Here is a 22331-nt window from a genome sequence, read left to right as displayed (position 1 = left end):
GTGAACAGCATGTGAATCTACAGCACTACTCACAGCAAACTGATAGTTACAGGTAAGTAAAGTTTTCCAAATGTTTATTAACATAAAAATGGTAAGCATTGTTAATAATATTAAAGAAAGGTTAGTATACAGTTTAATATTAGGGTAAGACCAGCGGTCTGAGTCGGGTTTCATTTTAAGTATGCGGGTTAACAGTGGGATTGGGTAACATTTGGGCAAGGGTTTCTGCAGCGGAATAGCATGTCTGTAATTGTTACATTTGTCCCCAACATTTTTTTTTTTTACCGTCAACTGGATATTTCGTCATAAATGGGTTCATCATTGATAGTTGTTCCTTACTGTTTTTTTGTATTATTTCAATATTCATTGTCACATAGCTCCCATTTTTACCTCTAAACTGCGCAAAGTGCAGATCAAAAACTAAGAAAAAAGAGACAGGTCCACTGCACCTCTTAAAGCATTATCAGGGCTCAGTACCATCTCTTACAATCTGTGATATAAATACCCATTGCCCATACAACTATACAATCAGAGCACAATAACCTCTTTTATACAGTATAGTGTCTCAGTATGGACTGTAATTGTTCTGCGTGGAGAGCTATGTGCCAGAAATCCGGTTGGATTTAAAGCCATTGTGCTGAAGTATTTCAAAATAAATCCGTCTCAATGGTGTGTTTTTAATAAATCTTTCAAGGTGTTTCTATTAAAAATACAACCGAATTCTTAAGAAAGAGATCATGACTATTAGTTTGTTGGCGTCCCTATTTTATAGAGAAATTAGATAGATGAAGGGGAAAAAAAAGCCGTCCCAGATCTTCTTTCAGAGTCGGCGTTTACATTTACTGGTCTTAGTGCATGCCTAAATCCTCTTAGCTAGAGTTACCAGATAACTTCATGTCAACGGGACATTTCCTGGAAATTTCCTTTTACAAATAATTGTTTCCTCTGTGTGTTAGACTAGATTGAATTGAATCAGTACTACAACTCTCAGAATTCTCTGTATTGTTAAATAAACGCCAGATATGGAATGCATGTGCATCACTGACAATAATGTGACAATCCTCCATTTGACTCAAAGCTAGGTGATGTCGTATAACCTTCTTTTCGATTCATATTATATTCCCAGTACCTCATCTGCAAAACACCAGTCATATATTTAGCAAATAATGAAAATATATTGTAATGTGGGCATTATCAGTATTACTACAACATTTTGCAACTCAATATTTACAAATTCTGATTCTAATCTCCACCGTGCCATGTTCACATGCTTTTTTGTTGAAGCCACTTTATTTTATTTCCTTTCCATTTGTAAGTTTCATCTTCTTAACATGTTTTGGATTCAGCTGTGATTATCTTAAATATATCGTTCTCATCTCATAGATGGCTTATGAAACTTTAATATATAAAGAGGCCCCCCAACTGTGTGTAGTTTAATTCAGTGAGTCATGTTGCCACCTGATTTCCCAGGTCCACGTATGACTTGCTGATCCATCGTGGTCTTGGACTTGATCCTGGTCTCCAGACTCCAACTCTGCGATTTCTATTGCAAGCACTTTGACCTTTGGCTTGTTGCCCATGATGGCTGCTTAGTGCATGAAGCTTCGGAAGGACCACCACACTGGAAAAACGAGCAAGGCTGTGGATTCTAGCGACCAAGCCATTCCCTCACACCCCCTCTCCAAATGACCTAGCTTCATTCTCCCAAAATATCAAAGAAGAGGGGGACATTTATGTTTCTACAGCTCCACAGTTGTTGCTTCTTGGCTGGGCCTTTTAAACCATGTCTAGCGTTTATCTCATTGTCCAAGTTGTGCACCCTGTGTTCAGGTTGTAGTATGTTCCCTTTCAGCAGCATTGCATGCAGCATTTGCGAGAGTGATCATTTTTACTTGGTTACGTTTTTACTCAGTTTAGGCCCTCGTATTAGTTAACAGGGATGGTAGACTTTCAGAAGTAGAATTTGTTAATTATGTTCATGACTGAATTAGGCTCTTGATTTAGAGTTTTTGAAGTATGTTCGAAGTTAAACATACATAAGCAACTGCCACTGTATTCACTCTTCGACAAATTAATTATTAAAATATAGGATGGCTCATTCAAGCAAACATTTTTGCAAAGTTATATGGGCTTTGACCGCTTACTTTAATTTTCTTTTACCACTGTTCATGCCATCACCTTTTCAAAACATCATATCCAGAATATCGACTACCGCATTATTGTAAGTATATTGTATTGCATATAGGTTTACACAAATATAGATTTACTATTCCTAACTCCGCATCTAAGTACCTTGTAGATAGATATAGATATATATATATATATATATATATATATATATATATATATATATATATGTTGTAGCAAAAGCCCGTGAGCTTGCGAAAAGGCACACACCGCTCTCTCGTGCCCTCCGGCTATTAGCGCCTCGCCGTTCCATGCCTTCCGCTTTCCTGTTAAGATTAGAATCCGACGCGTTTCGAGGCAGAACGCCTCATATTCATGGATGGGTGGAGGGGAGTGATGTCTCCATGTACTTTATTCACTTTGGTTGATGAAATTGTTCCGCCCTAAGTGGGCGTGGGCTTCTAGTTGCATGCTACGCATGCTGGTTGCTGAAGTCCATCTACATGGAGTATTAGTAAAAACCTTAAGTAGGCTCAGTCCCCCCTACTGTTTCTCTTCCGTTAAAACCTTGAGTAGGTTGGAAATGCAGAAGGCACCTCGATCTCCTATCGAGAGTGCGGGCTTCAGGGGAGTGGAACAGTTCGTCTCCCAAGCCGCTTCCTGTGGACTAAGAAGTCTTTGAGGATGCTGGTGCTCTTTCCCACGGCCAGGGCAGCCGTGTAAATGTTTGTTGTAGCAAAAGCCCGTGAGCTTGCGAAAAGGCACACACCGCTCTCTCGTGCCCTCCGGCTATTAGCGCCTCGCCGTTCCATGCCTTCCGCTTTCCTGTTAAGATTAGAATCCGACGCGTTTCGAGGCAGAACGCCTCATATTCATGGATGGGTGGAGGGGAGTGATGTCTCCATGTACTTTATTCACTTTGGTTGATGAAATTGTTCCGCCCTAAGTGGGCGTGGGCTTCTAGTTGCATGCTACGCATGCTGGTTGCTGAAGTCCATCTACATGGAGTATTAGTAAAAACCTTAAGTAGGCTCAGTCCCCCCTACTGTTTCTCTTCCGTTAAAACCTTGAGTAGGTTGGAAATGCAGAAGGCACCTCGATCTCCTATCGAGAGTGCGGGCTTCAGGGGAGTGGAACAGTTCGTCTCCCAAGCCGCTTCCTGTGGACTAAGAAGTCTTCGAGGATGCTGGTGCTCTTTCCCACGGCCAGGGCAGCCGTGTAAATGTTTGTTGTAGCAAAAGCCCGTGAGCTTGCGAAAAGGCACACACCGCTCTCTCGTGCCCTCCGGCTATTAGCGCCTCGCCGTTCCATGCCTTCCGCTTTCCTGTTAAGATTAGAATCCGACGCGTTTCGAGGCAGAACGCCTCATATTCATGGATGGGTGGAGGGGAGTGATGTCTCCATGTACTTTATTCACTTTGGTTGATGAAATTGTTCCGCCCTAAGTGGGCGTGGGCTTCTAGTTGCATGCTACGCATGCTGGTTGCTGAAGTCCATCTACATGGAGTATTAGTAAAAACCTTAAGTAGGCTCAGTCCCCCCTACTGTTTCTCTTCCGTTAAAACCTTGAGTAGGTTGGAAATGCAGAAGGCACCTCGATCTCCTATCGAGAGTGCGGGCTTCAGGGGAGTGGAACAGTTCGTCTCCCAAGCCGCTTCCTGTGGACTAAGAAGTCTTCGAGGATGCTGGTGCTCTTTCCCACGGCCAGGGCAGCCGTGTAAATGTTTGTTGTAGCAAAAGCCCGTGAGCTTGCGAAAAGGCACACACCGCTCTCTCGTGCCCTCCGGCTATTAGCGCCTCGCCGTTCCATGCCTTCCGCTTTCCTGTTAAGATTAGAATCCGACGCGTTTCGAGGCAGAACGCCTCATATTCATGGATGGGTGGAGGGGAGTGATGTCTCCATGTACTTTATTCACTTTGGTTGATGAAATTGTTCCGCCCTAAGTGGGCGTGGGCTTCTAGTTGCATGCTACGCATGCTGGTTGCTGAAGTCCATCTACATGGAGTATTAGTAAAAACCTTAAGTAGGCTCAGTCCCCCCTACTGTTTCTCTTCCGTTAAAACCTTGAGTAGGTTGGAAATGCAGAAGGCACCTCGATCTCCTATCGAGAGTGCGGGCTTCAGGGGAGTGGAACAGTTCGTCTCCCAAGCCGCTTCCTGTGGACTAAGAAGTCTTCGAGGATGCTGGTGCTCTTTCCCACGGCCAGGGCAGCCGTGTAAATGTTTGTTGTAGCAAAAGCCCGTGAGCTTGCGAAAAGGCACACACCGCCGCAGAAGAAACACCGCGTTCAGTCTGCCGGCACGAACTGCCAATGACAATACTATGCGTGCAACACAGACTTTCGCCTTACTCAAAGGTATTACTTTGGCAATTGACAGAGGGTGGGAGCCCACTCAGGGCGTTACTTACCTCACTGGGTCAGGACTACAAAGACCAGCTCAACTGGCGACCTTCCTTTAGCCACGCCCACTGAGGCGGTCCTTCCAGCAATAAAAGGCAGGAAATGGAGTCCCAGTGAAGAAACTCTTTTCCCTCTGTGCACAGTCCCTGATGAAAAGGCGCTGAAGCCTTGAAACGCGTCGGACATCGTCATTCAATTTGGAGGTTCGAGTTGCACGCATCCCAAGGCATGAAAACCGGATGGCTGGGAGTTCGTCGTGTGCCCTTTTAAAATAGCTCGAGGGCTTTTGCTCATAGATTTTCCTGCACGGCTGCCCTTGGCCGTGACTAAAAGAGCACCACCTTCCCTTTCGCATCTGATGTTTAATGAGGGAGAAGGGGCCGCAGAAGAAACACCGCGTTCAGTCTGCCGGCACGAACTGCCAATGACAATACTATGCGTGCAACACAGACTTTCGCCTTACTCAAAGGTATTACTTTGGCAATTGACAGAGGGTGGGAGCCCACTCAGGGCGTTACTTACCTCACTGGGTCAGGACTACAAAGACCAGCTCAACTGGCGACCTTCCTTTAGCCACGCCCACTGAGGCGGTCCTTCCAGCAATAAAAGGCAGGAAATGGAGTCCCAGTGAAGAAACTCTTTTCCCTCTGTGCACAGTCCCTGATGAAAAGGCGCTGAAGCCTTGAAACGCGTCGGACATCGTCATTCAATTTGGAGGTTCGAGTTGCACGCATCCCAAGGCATGAAAACCGGATGGCTGGGAGTTCGTCGTGTGCCCTTTTAAAATAGCTCGAGGGCTTTTGCTCATAGATATATATATATATATATATATATCCTCGTGGTACTTAGATGCGGAGTCCAGAATACAATAATGTTGTTATACACTTAAATTCTTGGTATTGTCTAGTTGATATGCTGGATGCAATATTACTGTGGAACAACATTTTGTCACTCAGTATTGTGGCATACAACTTTTTCCATAAGTAACGTACTGCGACAACACATGAACCCAAAATTGCCCCTTAAAATCTAAATTCTGCCCCAGAAAACAAAATATTTTAATATCTGCTGCACATTATCCTCCACATCACCGCCTCAAAAAGATAAAATTTGGTAAATAAAATAACATATGCCCAGTATTGTCAATAATTGCAAAAGCACAGGAGCATAATATTTCTGTAACTAGAAAGCCTTTGCAATTCCCAATCCTTATATGTGGATCAATGCTACTATGAATTTCATAAATTTCAAGCTGCTTTATTCCTTCTATTTACAGTATGTACTTAAATTAAATTTGTCCACTATCCTATCTTGTGCTTTTTCTCAATCAACTTGTCAAGTAAATTGATACATACTCCATTTAATAGGTTTTTATTGTTGGTTGGACTGAAAGCCTGCCAAATAAATGGTTAAATATCTGCAACACCTAACCTATCAGTTTAAGTTTACTGGCTGCACAGATTATCTGTGGTCTCTCATATAAAGGAGACCAAAGCCCTGCCCAACACTGAGCTCAAAGGACAATCCCCAACCTTTTGCCAGTGGCTGAATACCAGAATTGTTCCCATATCTCAGTGGCGGCTGGTGACAAGCATAAGTGGAAGGGCAAGCACATAAACCAAGTTACCGAATCGCAATTTGGGCTTTGTACATTCCAGATTCTGCGATTTAGCTAATTTGCAACTGGAAAATGCTTCATACATATGGCCCCAAGTGCCATTCCAGGAAATGCAGATAAACCACTTTAAACATAACGGAGTGGAGTCAAATTCCTTATGGGACAACATTTCACCCAACACCTTCCCCAAGCAAATTAGCAGTTCAAAAAGCCCTGCTCGTCATTGACCTCTCAGAAAGGAGCTGTTTGTTTACGCTTGTAAGGGCTTAAGAAGCTGATGGCATTTTTTTTTTTTTAACTTAAGATTTTATTGATATAAAAAAAACAGTCACGGGCATAATAATAATTGTAAAACCACATTCTGATCAAGAAATTACAGATTAGAGTACATGTCAACCCATGGATCCCACCCGGGACATAGCCAGTTCGACTGTAGGTGAGTCACACAGTTCGCCTCGAAACGCATTCCAGTGCCCCCATTTCTTGTCCCACACTTTAGGGCAACCTCGTATCTTGTAGACTGTCTTCTCAGCAATCATGCAGCGATCCATTTCAGCCACCCAGCCCACCACCAACAGCCCGTCTGGGCCTCCCCACTTCATTGCTATGGAGCGCTTAGCCAATAGGAAACCTAGTGCCGCCCACTGTAGCTCCTGATCATTCAAATCATTGGCCCCCCAGATGTTGAGGACACATTCCCTGGGCGATGGAGAGAGTGGCTTACCTAGGGAGCTGCTCATTTTACGAAGCGTTCCACTCCAGTACCTCTGCACCACCGGGCAGTCCCACAGGATGTGGTAGAAGGTGCTAGGGAGTCCGCAACCTCGCAGACAGTGTGTCGGGGCGTCGTCCAATTTTGGCCAGGGTGTGGGCAGACATATACGCCCGGTGTAATACCTTCAGTTGGATCAACCGAAACCTGTGGCAGATAGCTGATTCTCTCAGGGACATTAGTGCCGACCGCCAGTCTTCCTCGTCTAAGGGACCCAGGTCCGCCTCCCACTTGGCCCGCAGTATTTGGAAGGGATTAGGGAGTTTATTACATAGCTTGCGGTAGGTGAAGGAGATGGCCTTCTCGGGAAGAGGTTCAGATAACAGCCTGTCCTCCAGAGGGGAGGTCACGGGTATGGAGGTGAGATCTGGGACAGCAGCGAGAATGGCGTGTTTAATTTGCAAGTATCGGAAAGATTCGGTGGACGCAAGGGCGTATTTGGCTTGGAGGTCGCTAAAGGTCAGCAGTTTACCCTTGTGGACTAGATCCCCTACCTCCGAGATCCCAATCAAGTCCCATCTATCGAAGCCCTGAAGGAAGCCGAAGGAGCCCAGACTTTGTGCAGACCATAGAGGCGTGGCCTTGGTAAGTCTGCCCGTCCATCCCAAACACCTATTGGCCCTATGCCAAATCGCAACTGTATGCGCCATAGGCCCAACATATCTAGCCCTAGCCGGTTTACTGTACAGGGCCCCCAGGTAGCCTTCCCGTCCTGTTTGACATCTGTCTAAGAGAAAGGCCGGGTTCAGGGGCTAACCATGTATCCCCTGGTTTACAGCCACCAGCTGCGACGCCCAGTAATAGAGGCGAAGGTTAGGCAAGGCAATGCCCCCGTCATACCAACCCTTGAAAAGTTTGCAAAGGGCGATCCGAGCAGCTCCTCCATCCCAGAGCAAAAGACGGAGTTTATTTTCCACCATTCGAAAGTATGAGTCCGGAATCAGGAAGGGGCAATTCTGCAGGACGTACAGGAAGCGCGGGAGCGCCAGCATTTTGAACAACGCCGCCCTGCCCGAGAGAGACAACGGGAGTGATCGCCAGTGGGCGACGTCACTACGGAACCTACGCAAGGGGCCCAACAAGTTGCGATCGTAAAACGTCCTGAAATCGGGTGTAACATAAATACCAAGATACATAAAACCCTCCCTAGCTATTGCAATGGAGAACCCTCTGGGCAAGCGGGGCGGGGGGGCGTGCAACATATACAACACTGATTTAGTCCAGTTTATAGCGTAACCCGAATATTTTCCAAAGTTGGTAAGAACATGAAATAAACTATTGACAGAGGACCGGGGAGACGAAACGTATACCAGGATATCGTCCGCATAAAGAGAGATTTTATCCGTAACGTCCTCATTCCAGTGTAAGCCTCTAATAGAGACATCTGTACGAACCCAGTGAGCCAGAGGCTCCAGGGTGAGGGCAAATGACAGCGGGGACAGGGGGCAGCCCTGTCTGGAAGCTGATGGCATTGTTGACTTAATTTTGCCCATACCATTCTTATCAAAACCTACCAGCCAATTTCCAGCTCTGATCACCCTTTTCAGCTGGCACACAAAAGAAGCATTCTATTCAGCCATGGCCTCTTGAGTTCAGGTGACTGACAGTCGGATACACAAGGTCATTTCACCGGTACGTGGAAGGGCGATGTTTCACTAGGGCTCAGGGTACATGGCTAGTCTGTCTAATCCGTCCGTGCGGAACAAGCTTTGCCTAGGGTGGAATGGTAGCCTGATTTCCCAGCATCTCTTCTCCACCCTTGCTGGGAGGTCAGGACTGGACATGCATCACTGAATGGAAAGGGACACCGCCCTTCACCCCCACCCCCCACCACAACAAAATACTAGGGAGACACTTGTGAAGAATGGCTTGAAACGCCTGTAAGAATAGCTTCTGCAACCTGAGTACGCTGAAGTCACCCCGACCTTTAGATATTGACTCCGAACATAACAACGTAAACAGTTTTCTGAACCAGTGACAGGTAAACACGGTTATTTATTAATTATTCTCAATGTGAAATGCATGAATTTACCCGGAACCATGTATACAGAAGGACTCCCTGAAACCTTGAAGGACGGGGTAGTACAGTCTTTCATATGCACAAAAGTCACTGTAGCTAGCTCCGTATATAAAAGAGCAAACCCTTGTGCGGAATAACGAGCCCTTTTGTGTCTGTTAGGCACCTCCACTTAAATACCTTTTTAATCTCCTAGTTGTCTAAAGCAGGGCTGTCTTAATAGCATTATAGGCCCCCATGGGCCCGTTCTACACAACCACTCCCAGGAATGAAAATGTTTAACGGAACATTAGTGTTAAGTTCTGGTCTGCATTGGGCCCAATTGTGCTCGTGGGGCCCTGGGGCAACTGCCCAGCCTGCCCATGGGTAAAGACGGCACTGGTCTAAAGGGAGACCAGCAGTCGTTGTCCGAGATACACGGACAATTGATGTGAAACTGGGACATTTCTCAGGTTGACCTTGGATTGCTTCGGCGAGGGTGACGCTCGACCAACGAGTCTAAACTGACCACCTCCTTCTCCAGAGCAGTGGGGAGAACCAGGAGGGAGACCGTGCAGATCTGTCCGCTATCACATGGAGCTCACTGTTCTGGAGGCACCAGGCCTGTCAGACTGATGTCAAAAACAGCACGCAACTGTAACAAGCATTCATTATGGACCACATATGGTCTAATTATCATGACATCTGCGTTTGAAGTGTCTCTACACTCGCAGAGTTACCGAGGATGTCCTGCCGTGACGCTGGGACCAGGAGGAAGTTGGTAAGAAGAATTCACATTAAAGCAGACTTTTAAAGTGCCTGTTTCTTGTTATCTGTGTTTTGAAGAGTCTCACATTTCAAAAATAATTAAGCAGAGCAAAGAGACCACTCATTCCCAACCACTGCTTATTTATTAGGTGGTGTAACGGCCGGAGCTGCCTACTTTGGAGCTGTGGAACCAGGTTCTAATCGTGTGTTGGCTCAACATCCTGTGATTCTGGGCAAATGATGTAATCTTCCCGTGCCTACCAAATATGGATTTGTCCTTGTGTAATGTAATTGGTACTCGTGTAAAGTGCTCTAATACATTCGTGCGGAGTTCGCGCTATATAAAACTGCAACAGCAAAAAAATTATCATGTAGCACATTGTTTACATTTGTCTTCATTGTAAAGCAAGGTCACCTTGAACCTAAGTGGTGTCTTTGCAGGATTCCTGGAGAAGTGAACAGAGGAGACTTGCATGGCGGACATAGACTTAACAGGAAGACATTTTCGAAGTGCCTTCTAATACTTACACATTTAAAAAAAATAATTACACTGGCTTCTTAGTAGACGATAGAAACATAGGTTTTAAAAGGGGTCGATAAAAACATATGCATTCATTTTTTACTTTTTTGTGTGATGCGCACGCAGCTTAATCTTTTTCCCGTTACAAATGTTGCAAATGTAGACTCAAGAATATGAATGAGTTGAGGCTGTGAAAAGGAAACCGGTCTATGGAAAGGCGTTATGAATCATTATTGGCATACAGTTTCAATAATCTACACTCTTAGTTTTTGTTGGGTTTCATTTTTTATATCCTCGTACCTAGCATTTTGCTGAGGGTTTTTGAAGTGCTGACAACACTGGCCAGCACCCCACTCCAAATAATAGTTTCCAGGCCTCTGATACCAGTCCCAGGAAGTTTTTTGAACCACTAAGTGTAATGTTAGGATTCTTTCGCTGTCCTCCGTCCTCACTCTATTGAAATCCGGCTCTGGGCTTTGTTCTGTAGCAGCAAGCTCACTCAAGTGCTGTCCATCAGCTTTCTCCATCACTCCGATACTCCTCTGATGCATTCTACCTCCCTGCTGACACTGCCTCCTGCTGCCCTTGTGTTTAGTGCATCTCTTACTGGTACTGAGCCTGCATTCACCAAATAATTCGAGGTCAAGTTTGGCAATTTCTGTTGGTTTCTTTCTGGCATTGATTTGCGTCATCAGACAGTCACGTGGGGACAATGGCCTTCATGCCGCTTGCTGAGCCACGCGTGCTGTTTTCCCACCAGCGAACCACGCTTACCTTGCGTGGTTAAGGCAGTGTGTAGTCTAGATGCGCAAATGGGCGGGCACAGGAAGAGGAAGGATTGGGAGAGGATGCGGTCTGGTAAGTGGGGCTGGGGCATGGTTTTGGGGGGTGGGGGTAGTTTTTAGGGGTGGGGTAGTTTTTCGGGCTCAGGCAGGGTCTGGTTGTTTATAGGGCTGGGGGCTGAGTATTAGGGCTCAGGGCAGGGGGGTCGGGGTAGTGTTCAGGAGTGGGGTTCGTTTTTAGGGCTCAGACGGAGAAGGGACAGTTTCAGGGCTGGGGGCAGTTTTAGGGCTCAGTGAGGGGAGGCTGGGTCGGGGATGTTTTTAGGACATGGGGGCGGAGTTTTGGGGTTCAGGCGGGGAGAGGGAAGGGACAGTTTTCAAGGCTGGGGGCAGTTTTAGGGTTCAAGAGCGTATTAAGTATTAAAACGAGTTTCGTAGCGCGCACTGCATCGCAAAATGCGATGCTGTGCGCGCTACAAATTTCGTTTTATTAATTAAATTGTGTACTTACCTGCAATTATCCATATGCCAGTTTTTAGGTCCCTCCACCGTGCCCCTCCCCCTCCCCGCCTCCCTGCCCCACCGTAACTCCCTCCACGGTCCGAGGCTGGACATAGCAGATCAGAAAATAAAGACAGCAGCAGCAATTGACAAAGACTCTTAAGAACCACTACATATTGACATTAGACCATTGCAGCAAAATGACACTGATCACAGGTGAAATTCACATCCACGTCGGCAATATTAACCCCTTCAGTGCTGGCCACGTTCAGCGGATGTCGCGTGCACTACCTCCGTTGAACGTTCCGGCCCGCCTGCGCAATAGAACGTTCTGCACCAGCGCGGAACGTTCAGCGCAGCGGAGGGGTTAAGAAACATCATCTTCATCAGTACTATTCAGGGGCCGACAGAGGTCCCTCCTATACGCATTCCACTTACCCCATATCTTAATCTATTTATTTGGACAACCCCTCCCTGCCCATATCACCCTCACAGCGAGCATGCAACACCTCATGTCTCTCTTCCAGTCACCCAAACTCTGGCTCAAATCGGATCACCACATGCATGCCATGTTTCGCTTAGCCACCATCAGTCCCAAGATAAACCAGAGTTGGTCCATGCAATTAAGATGTGTTTCAACCAACGCATTGAGAAAGCATCATTTGGTCGACAGTGCCAGACCACTTCATTGACGCAAGCCAGTACCCTCCCCCAATAATGTTAGAGAGCAGGGCAAACCCACAGTAAATGGAAGAACGAGCCTTCCTGACCACACTTCTAGGACACTAAGCTTGGTACGATTTGCACATTTTAACCAGGGAAGTACATGCATAATAGCTGCGATGAAGAATTTTCAGTTGCACCAAGCAAAGTCTGGAGCGTATGGCCACCTCCCCTGGGCAGGCCAGAGCTTCCAGCCACTCTCCCTCCTCCAAGTCCCCTATGTCTTGCTCCCACCTCATCAGCAGCTTGGCCAGATGGCAACTGAAAATCTTTGATGTTCCATATCCTTTGGGCTTTTCAATTTCATAAGTGTTTGTGTACCATATGCGGCGTTATAGCAGGTAAAATCAAAACCATTGATCAGATGTGGTAATGATTACATGCAGATGTTGACAAGCATTGGTGAGATGATTGAGCCTTGAGGGACTCTTGCTTTAATGCTTTATGGTTTAGAAGAGAATGGAGGAGTATATGCAATATTTGTTCTATAATGTAGGTGCACTGTGCCCTCTATTCCAGCTTCCTCAAGTCTTGTGACTGTGTCAAAGGCAGCTGAAAGGTTCAAGAGAACCCTATTCTGGTCTACTGTGTTTTTAAGACCATTCCTGATAGAGATTAGGGCTGATTGGGTGCCTCTTCCTGGACAGATTCCAGTTTGGATGTCGGAAAGTATGGAATTGTCTTCAAGGAAACATGACTTCTGGATGAAGGCTGCTCTTTCTTTGCCCTGGAATGGTCTGCTTGCTCTGAGTCTGTAGTTGTTGGCGTTTTGGTTGTCCAGAGTAGGTTTTTCAAATAATGAGTCTATATGTGCCTCTTTTAAGTCTTCTGGAAAACCATCTGTTGGTATGAGTTGTGTTCCGACTCGGATGGCCACTGAGGTGGATAGTAGAATGTTTTTGAATATGTGAGGTGGACAAAGGTCAGAGGGGCTGCTTGAAGGCTTGCTCGCTTTTTACCAGATCCAAATGGTATTCAGACAGAATATTGGAAACAGAAATATTGTGGATCAAGATATTGTGTCAGAAATATTGAGGACACAAATATTGTGAAGGTAAGTTTCTAGTTTAAGCAAAGTTTTGCTATACATTACTCCACATATATGTACCTTTACGATATATAGATATCTTCAAGGTGCATAGATGTGGAGTTAAGAATCATAAATGTATACTTGCCTTCTCGATATTTTGGTCCTCGATATTTTTTACACAATATTATTTCCACACAATATTTCTGTTTCCAATATTCTGCCCGGGATCCATTGTGTAGCCAATTACATCCACTCACCAAGTATCTCTCTGAGAACAACAAGAGAATGATAAAATGGTGCACTTTTATAATTCAAGAAACACTTTAGTATGTATACCATTCACAGCCTAGCAGGTATCTGGATGCCTGCTCGGAAAATCATGTTGCCACTATACAAACACTGAACGCCCGCAACATATGACTAGAGCAAAATCAGCTATGCTCTGCACTATGATAAAGAAATGGGGCCCGACAAAGGGTGCAACCTATAAAATAAAAGGTGGGTTTGTACTAATTGCTTAGTGCAATTGCAATTTACTGGAAGACCCATTATATCGAATGACACCTGCACATACTATTTGAAATTCATAGAGATAAGATACTGACATTTAGAATCCATGTTTCTGATGGAAAATAAGAGGAACCTGAAATCAAAAAACAGTTACAAGCCTGGCAAATTGCAGTTGCACCAGAAAACTCTTATTGTCCCTACAGACTCTGTCACACACATAAGGGCATTTAGGGGCATGACACAAAAGTGCTCGATTCAGAGCATTTATTGTATATTAACATCATACCTGATAATTCCATTGAGGGCTGCGGTTTGGCAAATTATAAATGAAGTACACAGATATACTGATAGTCAAAGTTGGACTGTAAACCGATATCAGCCCTGGCAAAAATGTCCCAACCTCACTGTTGGACGCCAAGCCTAGAATTGGGTTAACAGGCATGAGTAGCTCATGCAAGCCCAACCTGATTTGAAAGTAGCCCGCTAGCCTGCAGCCCACTTGGGAAATGCAGAAAAGCAGTCTGGTCTTGCCCCTTAGGTTCTTTAAATTACATTATTAGAATTGAAACACAGTTTCTACTAAAAAGCTTAAAATAAGAGCACCTTGACAAGAAAATCGAGAGGTTCGTAAACGAACACGCCATTTTTCTCCAAACATCAGGCAAACGGTCTAAAAATCAATTACATTCAAAATGATGATATTTGCTTGTTACACCATGATTTCTGGTGCAGATTATGGTGGTGTAGCACAATAATACAAGATTTTACTGTTACCTACCTCAAAGGAACTCATTTAATCTTTCTAAGGAGGGTTCAAACTTGGATTTATCACCAAGACAGAAAGGTCAATGTGGTTTATTTTCTTCTTCTTCAACTTCTTTTGCCCTTTATTTCGATGCATTTCTGAAAGTTCCAGACTCTGCTACCCAGCATCTATACTTTATATTCATAATCCCTTAGTTTCCCTACTGTCGCACCTTTCAGCTTTCTCTTCCTGACTACTTTCCTCACATCCATCCTTACATGAGCTTTTTTGTATCCATCCTATATTAGTCCATCCATCATTTTCACTCTTTCTAATTCCATCTTTAGGGCTCGCACTGTGACGCAATCGCGAAGCGATTGTCGCAGTGGAGCCCTATTGTGATCAGTTTTCCTTTCAAGGAGTTCAAGGGGAGACAAGAGACTGTCACGCACAGCCTGCCGGAATCGGATCAGGTCGCGCGCATGAACACGCGCTCCGATTCTGGCAGGCTTATCCCCGTCACATTGGAGCACCCACGTAGAAAGACACACACTGGGGCACACAGACACACGAGCACACACACGCCGCCCCCCCTCCTCCCTAGACCGAAAACACCTGCGGGCACACACACACATACACAGACACACACGCCGCCGCCCCTCCCCCCCACCCCCGCACGCGCACAACCTCCCCCGCCCCCTCAACGGGTCTGTCGGGTCCCGCGGTGGTGGCGGCGGCGGCTGCACGGGGATGGTTGGCGGCGGGGACAGGCACCGGCCCCCTCTGCTTCTCCCCAGATTCCTTGTTCTCCCGGCAGGCCATTGCGGGTCAGTTCTAACCACGCTCTCGTTTAGCACCGTCCTTTCCCTCTGCACTGAAGACGTTCCCCTGACTGCCTTTCGAGTTTCTATTTTCCCGGCATTTACTGCGTTACGCCACAGTCACAGTGCTGTTTCCACATTTTATCTGGAAGGCGCTCTTTCTTTTCCCCGTCCGCCAGGTGGCGCGCTCTCGTTTCCGACTCGCAGCCTGTGTTCCTCCGCAGCACCGCCTGAAGCCCCCGGTGACCCTCTCCCTCCCTGCCCGGCCTGGCCCTTCGCTGCCTCTTGCTGCTCCCCGCGCCGCTTTTGGGCCGCCTGCCCCTGCGCTCCTGCTGCCCCACCCGGCCCCGCAGCCGGGAGCAGGGCCTGGGTCTACGCCGAGGTGAACAGCCTGAGGAGGCGCGACTACTGGGATTACGAGGCGCACGTTCCGAGCTGGGGGTGAGATTCCAGCCCACATAGGCCCTCTGCGGCCATGGATTTTGCTCTGTGTTATCGGCGGTTGTAGAAATTGATACCCATCTACTGCACACTGGCAGGCTACTAATGCCAGAGATAAATGCCAGAGATCGGAGGCGACGCTGATCACAGATAGGTTGTTAGTTGTTTGCAGCTCCCGATACCATGGATCATACTATGACAGACGGCAGCCTCCTACGATATCATTGATTTATATTGACCTTTTCTCCCATTAGCTACTATCAGTACTAGACGCGTGTCGAATAACTAGAGATGTTTAAGCAAGTGGGGACGCCGAATATCTCAAAATGGTCCCGTACTAGGTCATCGTGCAGCGTTGGTTTTTGAGAGGACGTTGTATCGTGCTATCAATACGATTCTGCCAACTGTTGAGGTTTTGAACAGGGTTCTAGGATTTTTTTTTTATCGGGTTATGAGACGTGATGGGATTAAGACACGGCGTCAGCCTTCAATTTAGCGAAAAGATGCCAGGGCACATCACCTAACAGGCATTCTTTTAGGCATACAGGGGTGAATTCATAATTTTTCATTAGTAGAAATGAAGAATTTTCGGGATCGTGTAACCCAGTTTACAAGTTCCAGTATGTATCCTATATAGATGATTGTGCCTAATTTAAATATTGCTGTGGAGACTTGTACACGAAGGCAGGTTTTTTCGAAGCAGGTTTTAAATAGCATTTCCTCGTTGCTGAAAATGTATTGCCATCCTTAACTCTAGACACACTTTAAAACAGTGAAGACATTTTACATCATGGCTTCCCAACCTACCTTGTACCACTACTCATCGCTCTGAAGTGGTCGAAAGGCAAGATTTGCAGCGCTTTTCTAAAACATCACATATCTATATATTTCATGACCATGGTGAGTGAGAGAGCGAAACCTTAGCAATAAATGAAACGGTTTGTGCTCCCTTGACATAATGTTTAACACTAAAGAGGACTCACATTTTTCCCTGTTCTAGTTCTCTTGTTTCCACAACTGCATTGCAGTTACTTTCTTGCGTCTTGAAAACATTTTTGAAGCCTCTGTGCTTGAGACAGATTCAACATTCTGCTGTGTATGATCACTTGTTTTGTACTATGGGTATCACCAATAAGACTGCTTTCCCTGTTTCTTGTTTCAGACCTATTGTGTCCAATACAGTAAATATATACATATTCTGAGAAACAGTGACATATATTCATAATGTGAACCTTGGGCCAGCCCTTTGCTTTTGATTGGATGTATTTTGTTGTCTCTCATCTTCTTGTTCAGTTGCTTTCCTTTCTCTCTTTGTTGGGTATCTGGAGTATGTCTTCTTTAATTCTCTACTGTGTTCTGAGTTGATGATTAGATGTATTAACCAATTGTTCAATTGTTTCAAATCGTTCAATTAGCTATCTATCTATCTATCTATATATCTATCTATCTATCTATATATATATATATATCTCAAAATTCAGTCACCGTCAGCTAAATCTCATGACTGGGAAACCTCTAAAAGTTCTCAGGATTGCGCCAGAGGCTAAAACTATACATAAATGACTTTTGCTCCCATCCTTCTTATGTCCATGCCATTTTCCACTGGATGATCTAGTCACTGTCAGATTACATGCCTCCCTCCACTGCTTGCGTTTAGGGAATAGCTTTTTCTTCTAGCACTCCATGGCAGTGCATGTGTTATATTGCCCTCTCTCTCGTGTGCTGCTTCCACCTTCAAGTTCCCCTGCTGTCCATTTTGTTTCCCTCTCCCACTCACAGCTATTCCATTGTTTCCCCATCAAATCGGCTTTTCAGTTTTTTTGCCGACCGGTTCGCTTTTTGCTTCATATTATATTTTTGCACATTTTTTTGTTGGAATTTTCCACTCCAGGATGGCATCCATTTTGGAGCATCATGATGAATGCACGCACATACCTGCGTGCCTACACACCATCATGCGACTATCTGTGATAATGCATTCACCTGCATACTTCATAACGTTTTTTTTTGTGTTTTTTTGTTCCCCTTGTCATTATTGTTCACCTTTTGGCAAAAAAACATTTTTTTTCTTTTTTTCAAAAGCTGGGCAGCATTGACAAAAACATTGGCAAACTCATAGTGTCTGCATTGAGAACCGTAAAGGTGAGATCTCTTGGCTTTGCCAATTCTTGTTTTGATGAGCGAGGTCTGTTGCATATGTCTGTTGTATGCTGTCATGCATCTTGGTGTTTAGGGTGTAGAAACCAGACCACATTGCTCTGTGAACTATTCATAATCCTGGAGAATTATTATTTTCTGCTGCAAAGTTGGAGTAGATTTCTGCATTTTAGAATGCCGTTGTTTATCGTATGTTTATCTTTTCAATCCAGTTGGCAGCTAAGTACATTTGTGCTATCAGTCATCGTTAAGGTCCTATTTTGTTGGTTAATTTTGAATTCAGCAGTCTTTTTCTGATGGATTATATTGTATCACAGTAGGCCCTTTTGCTTTGACAAGTTCAAAAAGATTTATTGATTTAGATTTCATATGCACTCCAAATTTTTAAAACAAGCATCTTTTCTAGAATGATTTAAAAGCTTTACAACATGCAAATGAATTCTCAGGAAGCATTAATACATTAATCCAGTTCATCAACTCTTTATGTTATATTTAGGATATGAAATAGATCTAACACAGTTGCATACTGCTGGACGTATGTTAAGTATATGTCGGAATTCTTGATTTCCACCTTGACTGAGGATACAATTTCCAGAATCATTGATAAATTTGACCAGTGCGCGTAGAGGAAGAGCACCCAACCTAAGAGGATTACTCTCCTAACACTATGATCCAAAGTTAGGGATAATTACTTTAGCAGTTGCTTAAACTCTATAATATCAGAGAAAGATTGTATGTAACTGTAAATTTCAGAGAAAGTTTTATATCATTTAAAATGTTTGCAGTGGGAGATGTAGGAGAAGTTTTAATCCCTGAATAGTTTTTTTTTTTATAAAAAAAAAGTCTTAAGTTGTCCGGGGGTCCATGCTAACGGATATTGTATCTTGCAGTCAAATACTCCTAGGACAAATTTTAAACTCCTAGTGAATGTATAAGGCAGGAGTTAGTAGCACATCCTTTTTCAGTTGATCTTAGAATATTTTTTGTATGAAGTAGGCTGTAAGCCCAACAGACTATATTTGCCTTTGCAATAACATAGGAACTTGAAAGTTCAAATTCTGGCCACAGTGCATTTACAGGACTTGCTTGGCTTGCTGACGACAACCGTCCCAGAATCTTCCCTTCATATAAATCAAGGAAACCCCATTTACTAATAGGTGTATTTAGTATCAAATATGTAAGAGTTGGGGGGATCTTTACTCAGTAAGTTTCTAAGAGGTGTTTAAAATGTCTCCTTCCCGATGGTTTATAAAAAATGTATTTAGGATTAAATCATTTTTTTTGCAGCAGCACAAGAAACCAGAACTTACATTGTATTTAAAGAAATATAAAATCTATTTAAAAGAATTGTTCCCTTTTGTTCAGTTCATGTTCCTAAGCTTCATTGCCCTCCAGCTTATATGTTGGGTGGTTTAATAACAAGCCACAGGGTTATCACTCTAAATACCTATGAGTCGTTTTTTTAGGGCTCGCACTGCGTCGCAATCGCGAAGCGATTGTCGCTGTGGACCTCTATTGTGATCAGTTTTGCTTTCAAGGAGTTCAAGGGGAGACAAGAGACTGTCACGCGCAGCCTGCCGGAATCGGATCAGGTCGCGCGCGTGAACACGCGCTCCGATTCCGGAATCAGCATGCTTATAACAAGCAAGACTAGCACTCTATATTACTGCCAACTTTGCTTAGCATAAGCAACAGCTAACCATTCACAAACAATGTTTATATACCAATTGCAAATTTTAAAAAATTCATGCAAAGCATTGTCATTTACAATGCCAGTAACTCAAACTTTAATGCTGCGAGACCTATTGCATTGTAAATGCTTGTTGTTTTCTTCCTTCTTGTTATCTTTTACCTTTTACCTTCTTCTGTAAAACTTTTGATTTCTGTCCTTTGTTTTACTCACTCAGCCACTTGTTGCCTGAGCTTCCTCGTAACTTGTTTTAGTCTGTTTATTAATTCAATACTGACATGTATTTCTGAAAAAGTCAGTTCGGATATGACCTCACTGTCCATATCTTTCTACTGCAGGTACCTCCCAAGTTCAGCACCTGATGACAGTGTTGATCCGGGAACACAGGCGGCTTTTTGCTACCACCAGGGCTGATCTCTCAGAACTCATCATTGACTCAAGGTCTGGGATTCAGCACATCAATGGGGTTTCAGAAAGAGACAGTTCCAGAACTGAAGACATTGTTGCGGACCAACCAGATATGTTAATCTCTAGAGCTCCTGCCATGGAAGCTGCCAATGTCAGGACAGTCAACAGAGCCACGCCTCAGTCTGCGACTACTCCGAATAAGAAGGTGCAAACTTTGCAAAGTTGGAAATGTGCTCTTAAACCAACGGGGGGAAGATCCCCCAGTCCCAAGTTTGGTAATTCCAACTTGGATATTCCAAGCCTGTCCCCTAGTGGAAACTGGTTGATGAATGGATTGTCCTCTTTGAGGGGACATCGTAGGACATCATCTGTTGAGCGAGTTAAAGACTCTGGCTCATCCCAAAGGTTCTCGACCTATGATAATGTTCCTTCTTCCAGCCTGTCTCTGAGCGCACACAGCGTGGGCTGCAGCACATGGTCCACTTCATCTTGTGAACTTTCCATTTCTGACTCAATCAGTAGCTGCCCCGCCTGCCGCGGCAGTGACTCTTCTGCCTTCATGGCCACAAAGACTGACTGGCCAGGGCTGTCTTCTGTGTCTCAGAGTGAGGTGAAAAGCATGGACAGCAGCTTTGAGAGGTTACAGGTGTGCTTCAGCAGTGACAGCAGCATTGAACAAAGCCACCCAGTGACCGCATCAAAAGACCCAGCACGCTACTCCCGAGCTCTGCAGGGCCTGGTATCGGAGTTAAAAAATGAGCTTGAAAGACAGAGATCCGAGTATGAATCCAGGATACAAAGGTAGGAAAACAAGATACAATTCACTATTTTATTCATTACTAATGATTTTCCAACGTGTAATTGGAATGTAAGACATAAATTGATTTTTTACATAATAAGGAAGTATGTTTGTAGTTCTCAAAACCATCCGAAATAGAAACAGTTGGCAGGAGTACAGGTGAGAAAAATAATTCCATTAGCATTTGTCTACTTAGGCCGTGATCACAAGTGGATCGGTGTTTGCGGACCGTTGAGTAAACCCATCTTCACAGGGGTCGGAATCATTAGTTTAGTGGCGTTTACAACATCTGATATTCATCCAGTGCATTAAATATCCAACTCTTCGTTAAATTTTGACAAGTCAAACCTGCCGGAATTTAACAGAGAAAAAGTGTACATTATTTATCTACACTTGCAGACTATGCAGATTTTGGAGCGGTAAGCAGCAAAATCTGCATTTAAATCCACAGAAACTCATAATAGATGCTATTTATTGCACTCGACTAACAACATATCCCAGGGTATCGTTATTTATCTAGTGTGATAAGAAGCACTGAGATTCTGACAAATTCTGCAGCAGTGGTTTAAGGTTAAGAAAATATTGTATATGTTATCTTGCAATTGATGACACTGTGAAACAAATTGGTTATATATGTGTGCCACGCTGTATTCTGACAACCTCAGTAAAGGCTGCCATATTTTTCACGATGGGATTCAATGTAAAGCAGATCCTAGGTTAATGGTTCTGTGTGTTGTGTTTACGGTTGACTATAAAACAAATTCAACTGATCGATGGCCAACCAGCCCCGTCCCACGTTAACATCTACCCATTCATAGATTTTCTGATTTCACTGACCATGCCAGATGGTTCACACCCTCCCCTCCCCATAATGTACACAAGTTCTTCTTAGGTGCCCGCCTGAACGAAGGGCAACAAAATACCAAGGAAGGTAGCCTAAACCTGATTCCACCTCATACATATTTCTTCCACCACCCTATGTTTCTTGTCCCTTCATCTCACTTGCTGTTTATTTTTCATCGTGGCTTTCATCCTGCGTCACTATATTCTTATGTGTGCCTCCTCCTTTCCTCTACACTTTGAGGATAGAAAATTTGTCTCGTCCCCCATCCGCAAAGATTGGTAAAAAGTAAGCATGGGTTTCCCATAAATCACTGTAATAAATCCCTGTGTACTTTTAACACTTACAAACACCGCACTCTACTGTAAACCATTAAGGCATGTGAATAGCAGTGTATTTGATGAAGGGGAACCACACGACCCTAACAGACTCAATACGAAGCATTTGGTTTTACTCCCTTGACAGTGGGCATTAACTGTACGCTAAAGTGTCAGTCAGAAACAGGGTACATTCGTCCATGGCCTTTACACAATGGCAGGCATAACATGCTCTCTAAAGACATATCGGAACAAGCTGATATCTGAGGGGAACAGGGACGTTTTAAGGCATGGGCAAAGTGCGCTCTGGCCCAGGGCTCCAGCCTTTTATGAGCCCCAGGACAGAGCCAGCTTTGTTCTGCA

At 44.5% G+C, this 22331-nt stretch overlaps 1 protein-coding gene across 2 annotated transcripts in view; it reads left to right on the top strand.

Annotated features, from left to right (window-relative positions):
• Positions 1-22331, top strand: part of ARHGAP22 (Rho GTPase activating protein 22) — a 485114-nt gene that overhangs the window by 445859 nt on the left and 16924 nt on the right. For both annotated transcript variants that reach the window (XM_078642703.1, XM_078642704.1), the window contains one exon: positions 19942-20812. In XM_078642703.1, the coding sequence (XP_078498829.1) occupies positions 19942-20812 (871 nt within the window). The remainder of the gene's footprint in view (positions 1-19941; positions 20813-22331) is intronic.

This window comes from Lissotriton helveticus, chromosome 5_1, assembly GCF_964261635.1.
Source record: "Lissotriton helveticus chromosome 5_1, aLisHel1.1, whole genome shotgun sequence".
NCBI classification, from domain to species: Eukaryota; Metazoa; Chordata; class Amphibia; order Caudata; family Salamandridae; genus Lissotriton; species Lissotriton helveticus.
The sequence above is the reverse complement of the archived record's forward strand: the minus strand, read 5'-3'. Positions and strand labels throughout refer to the sequence as shown.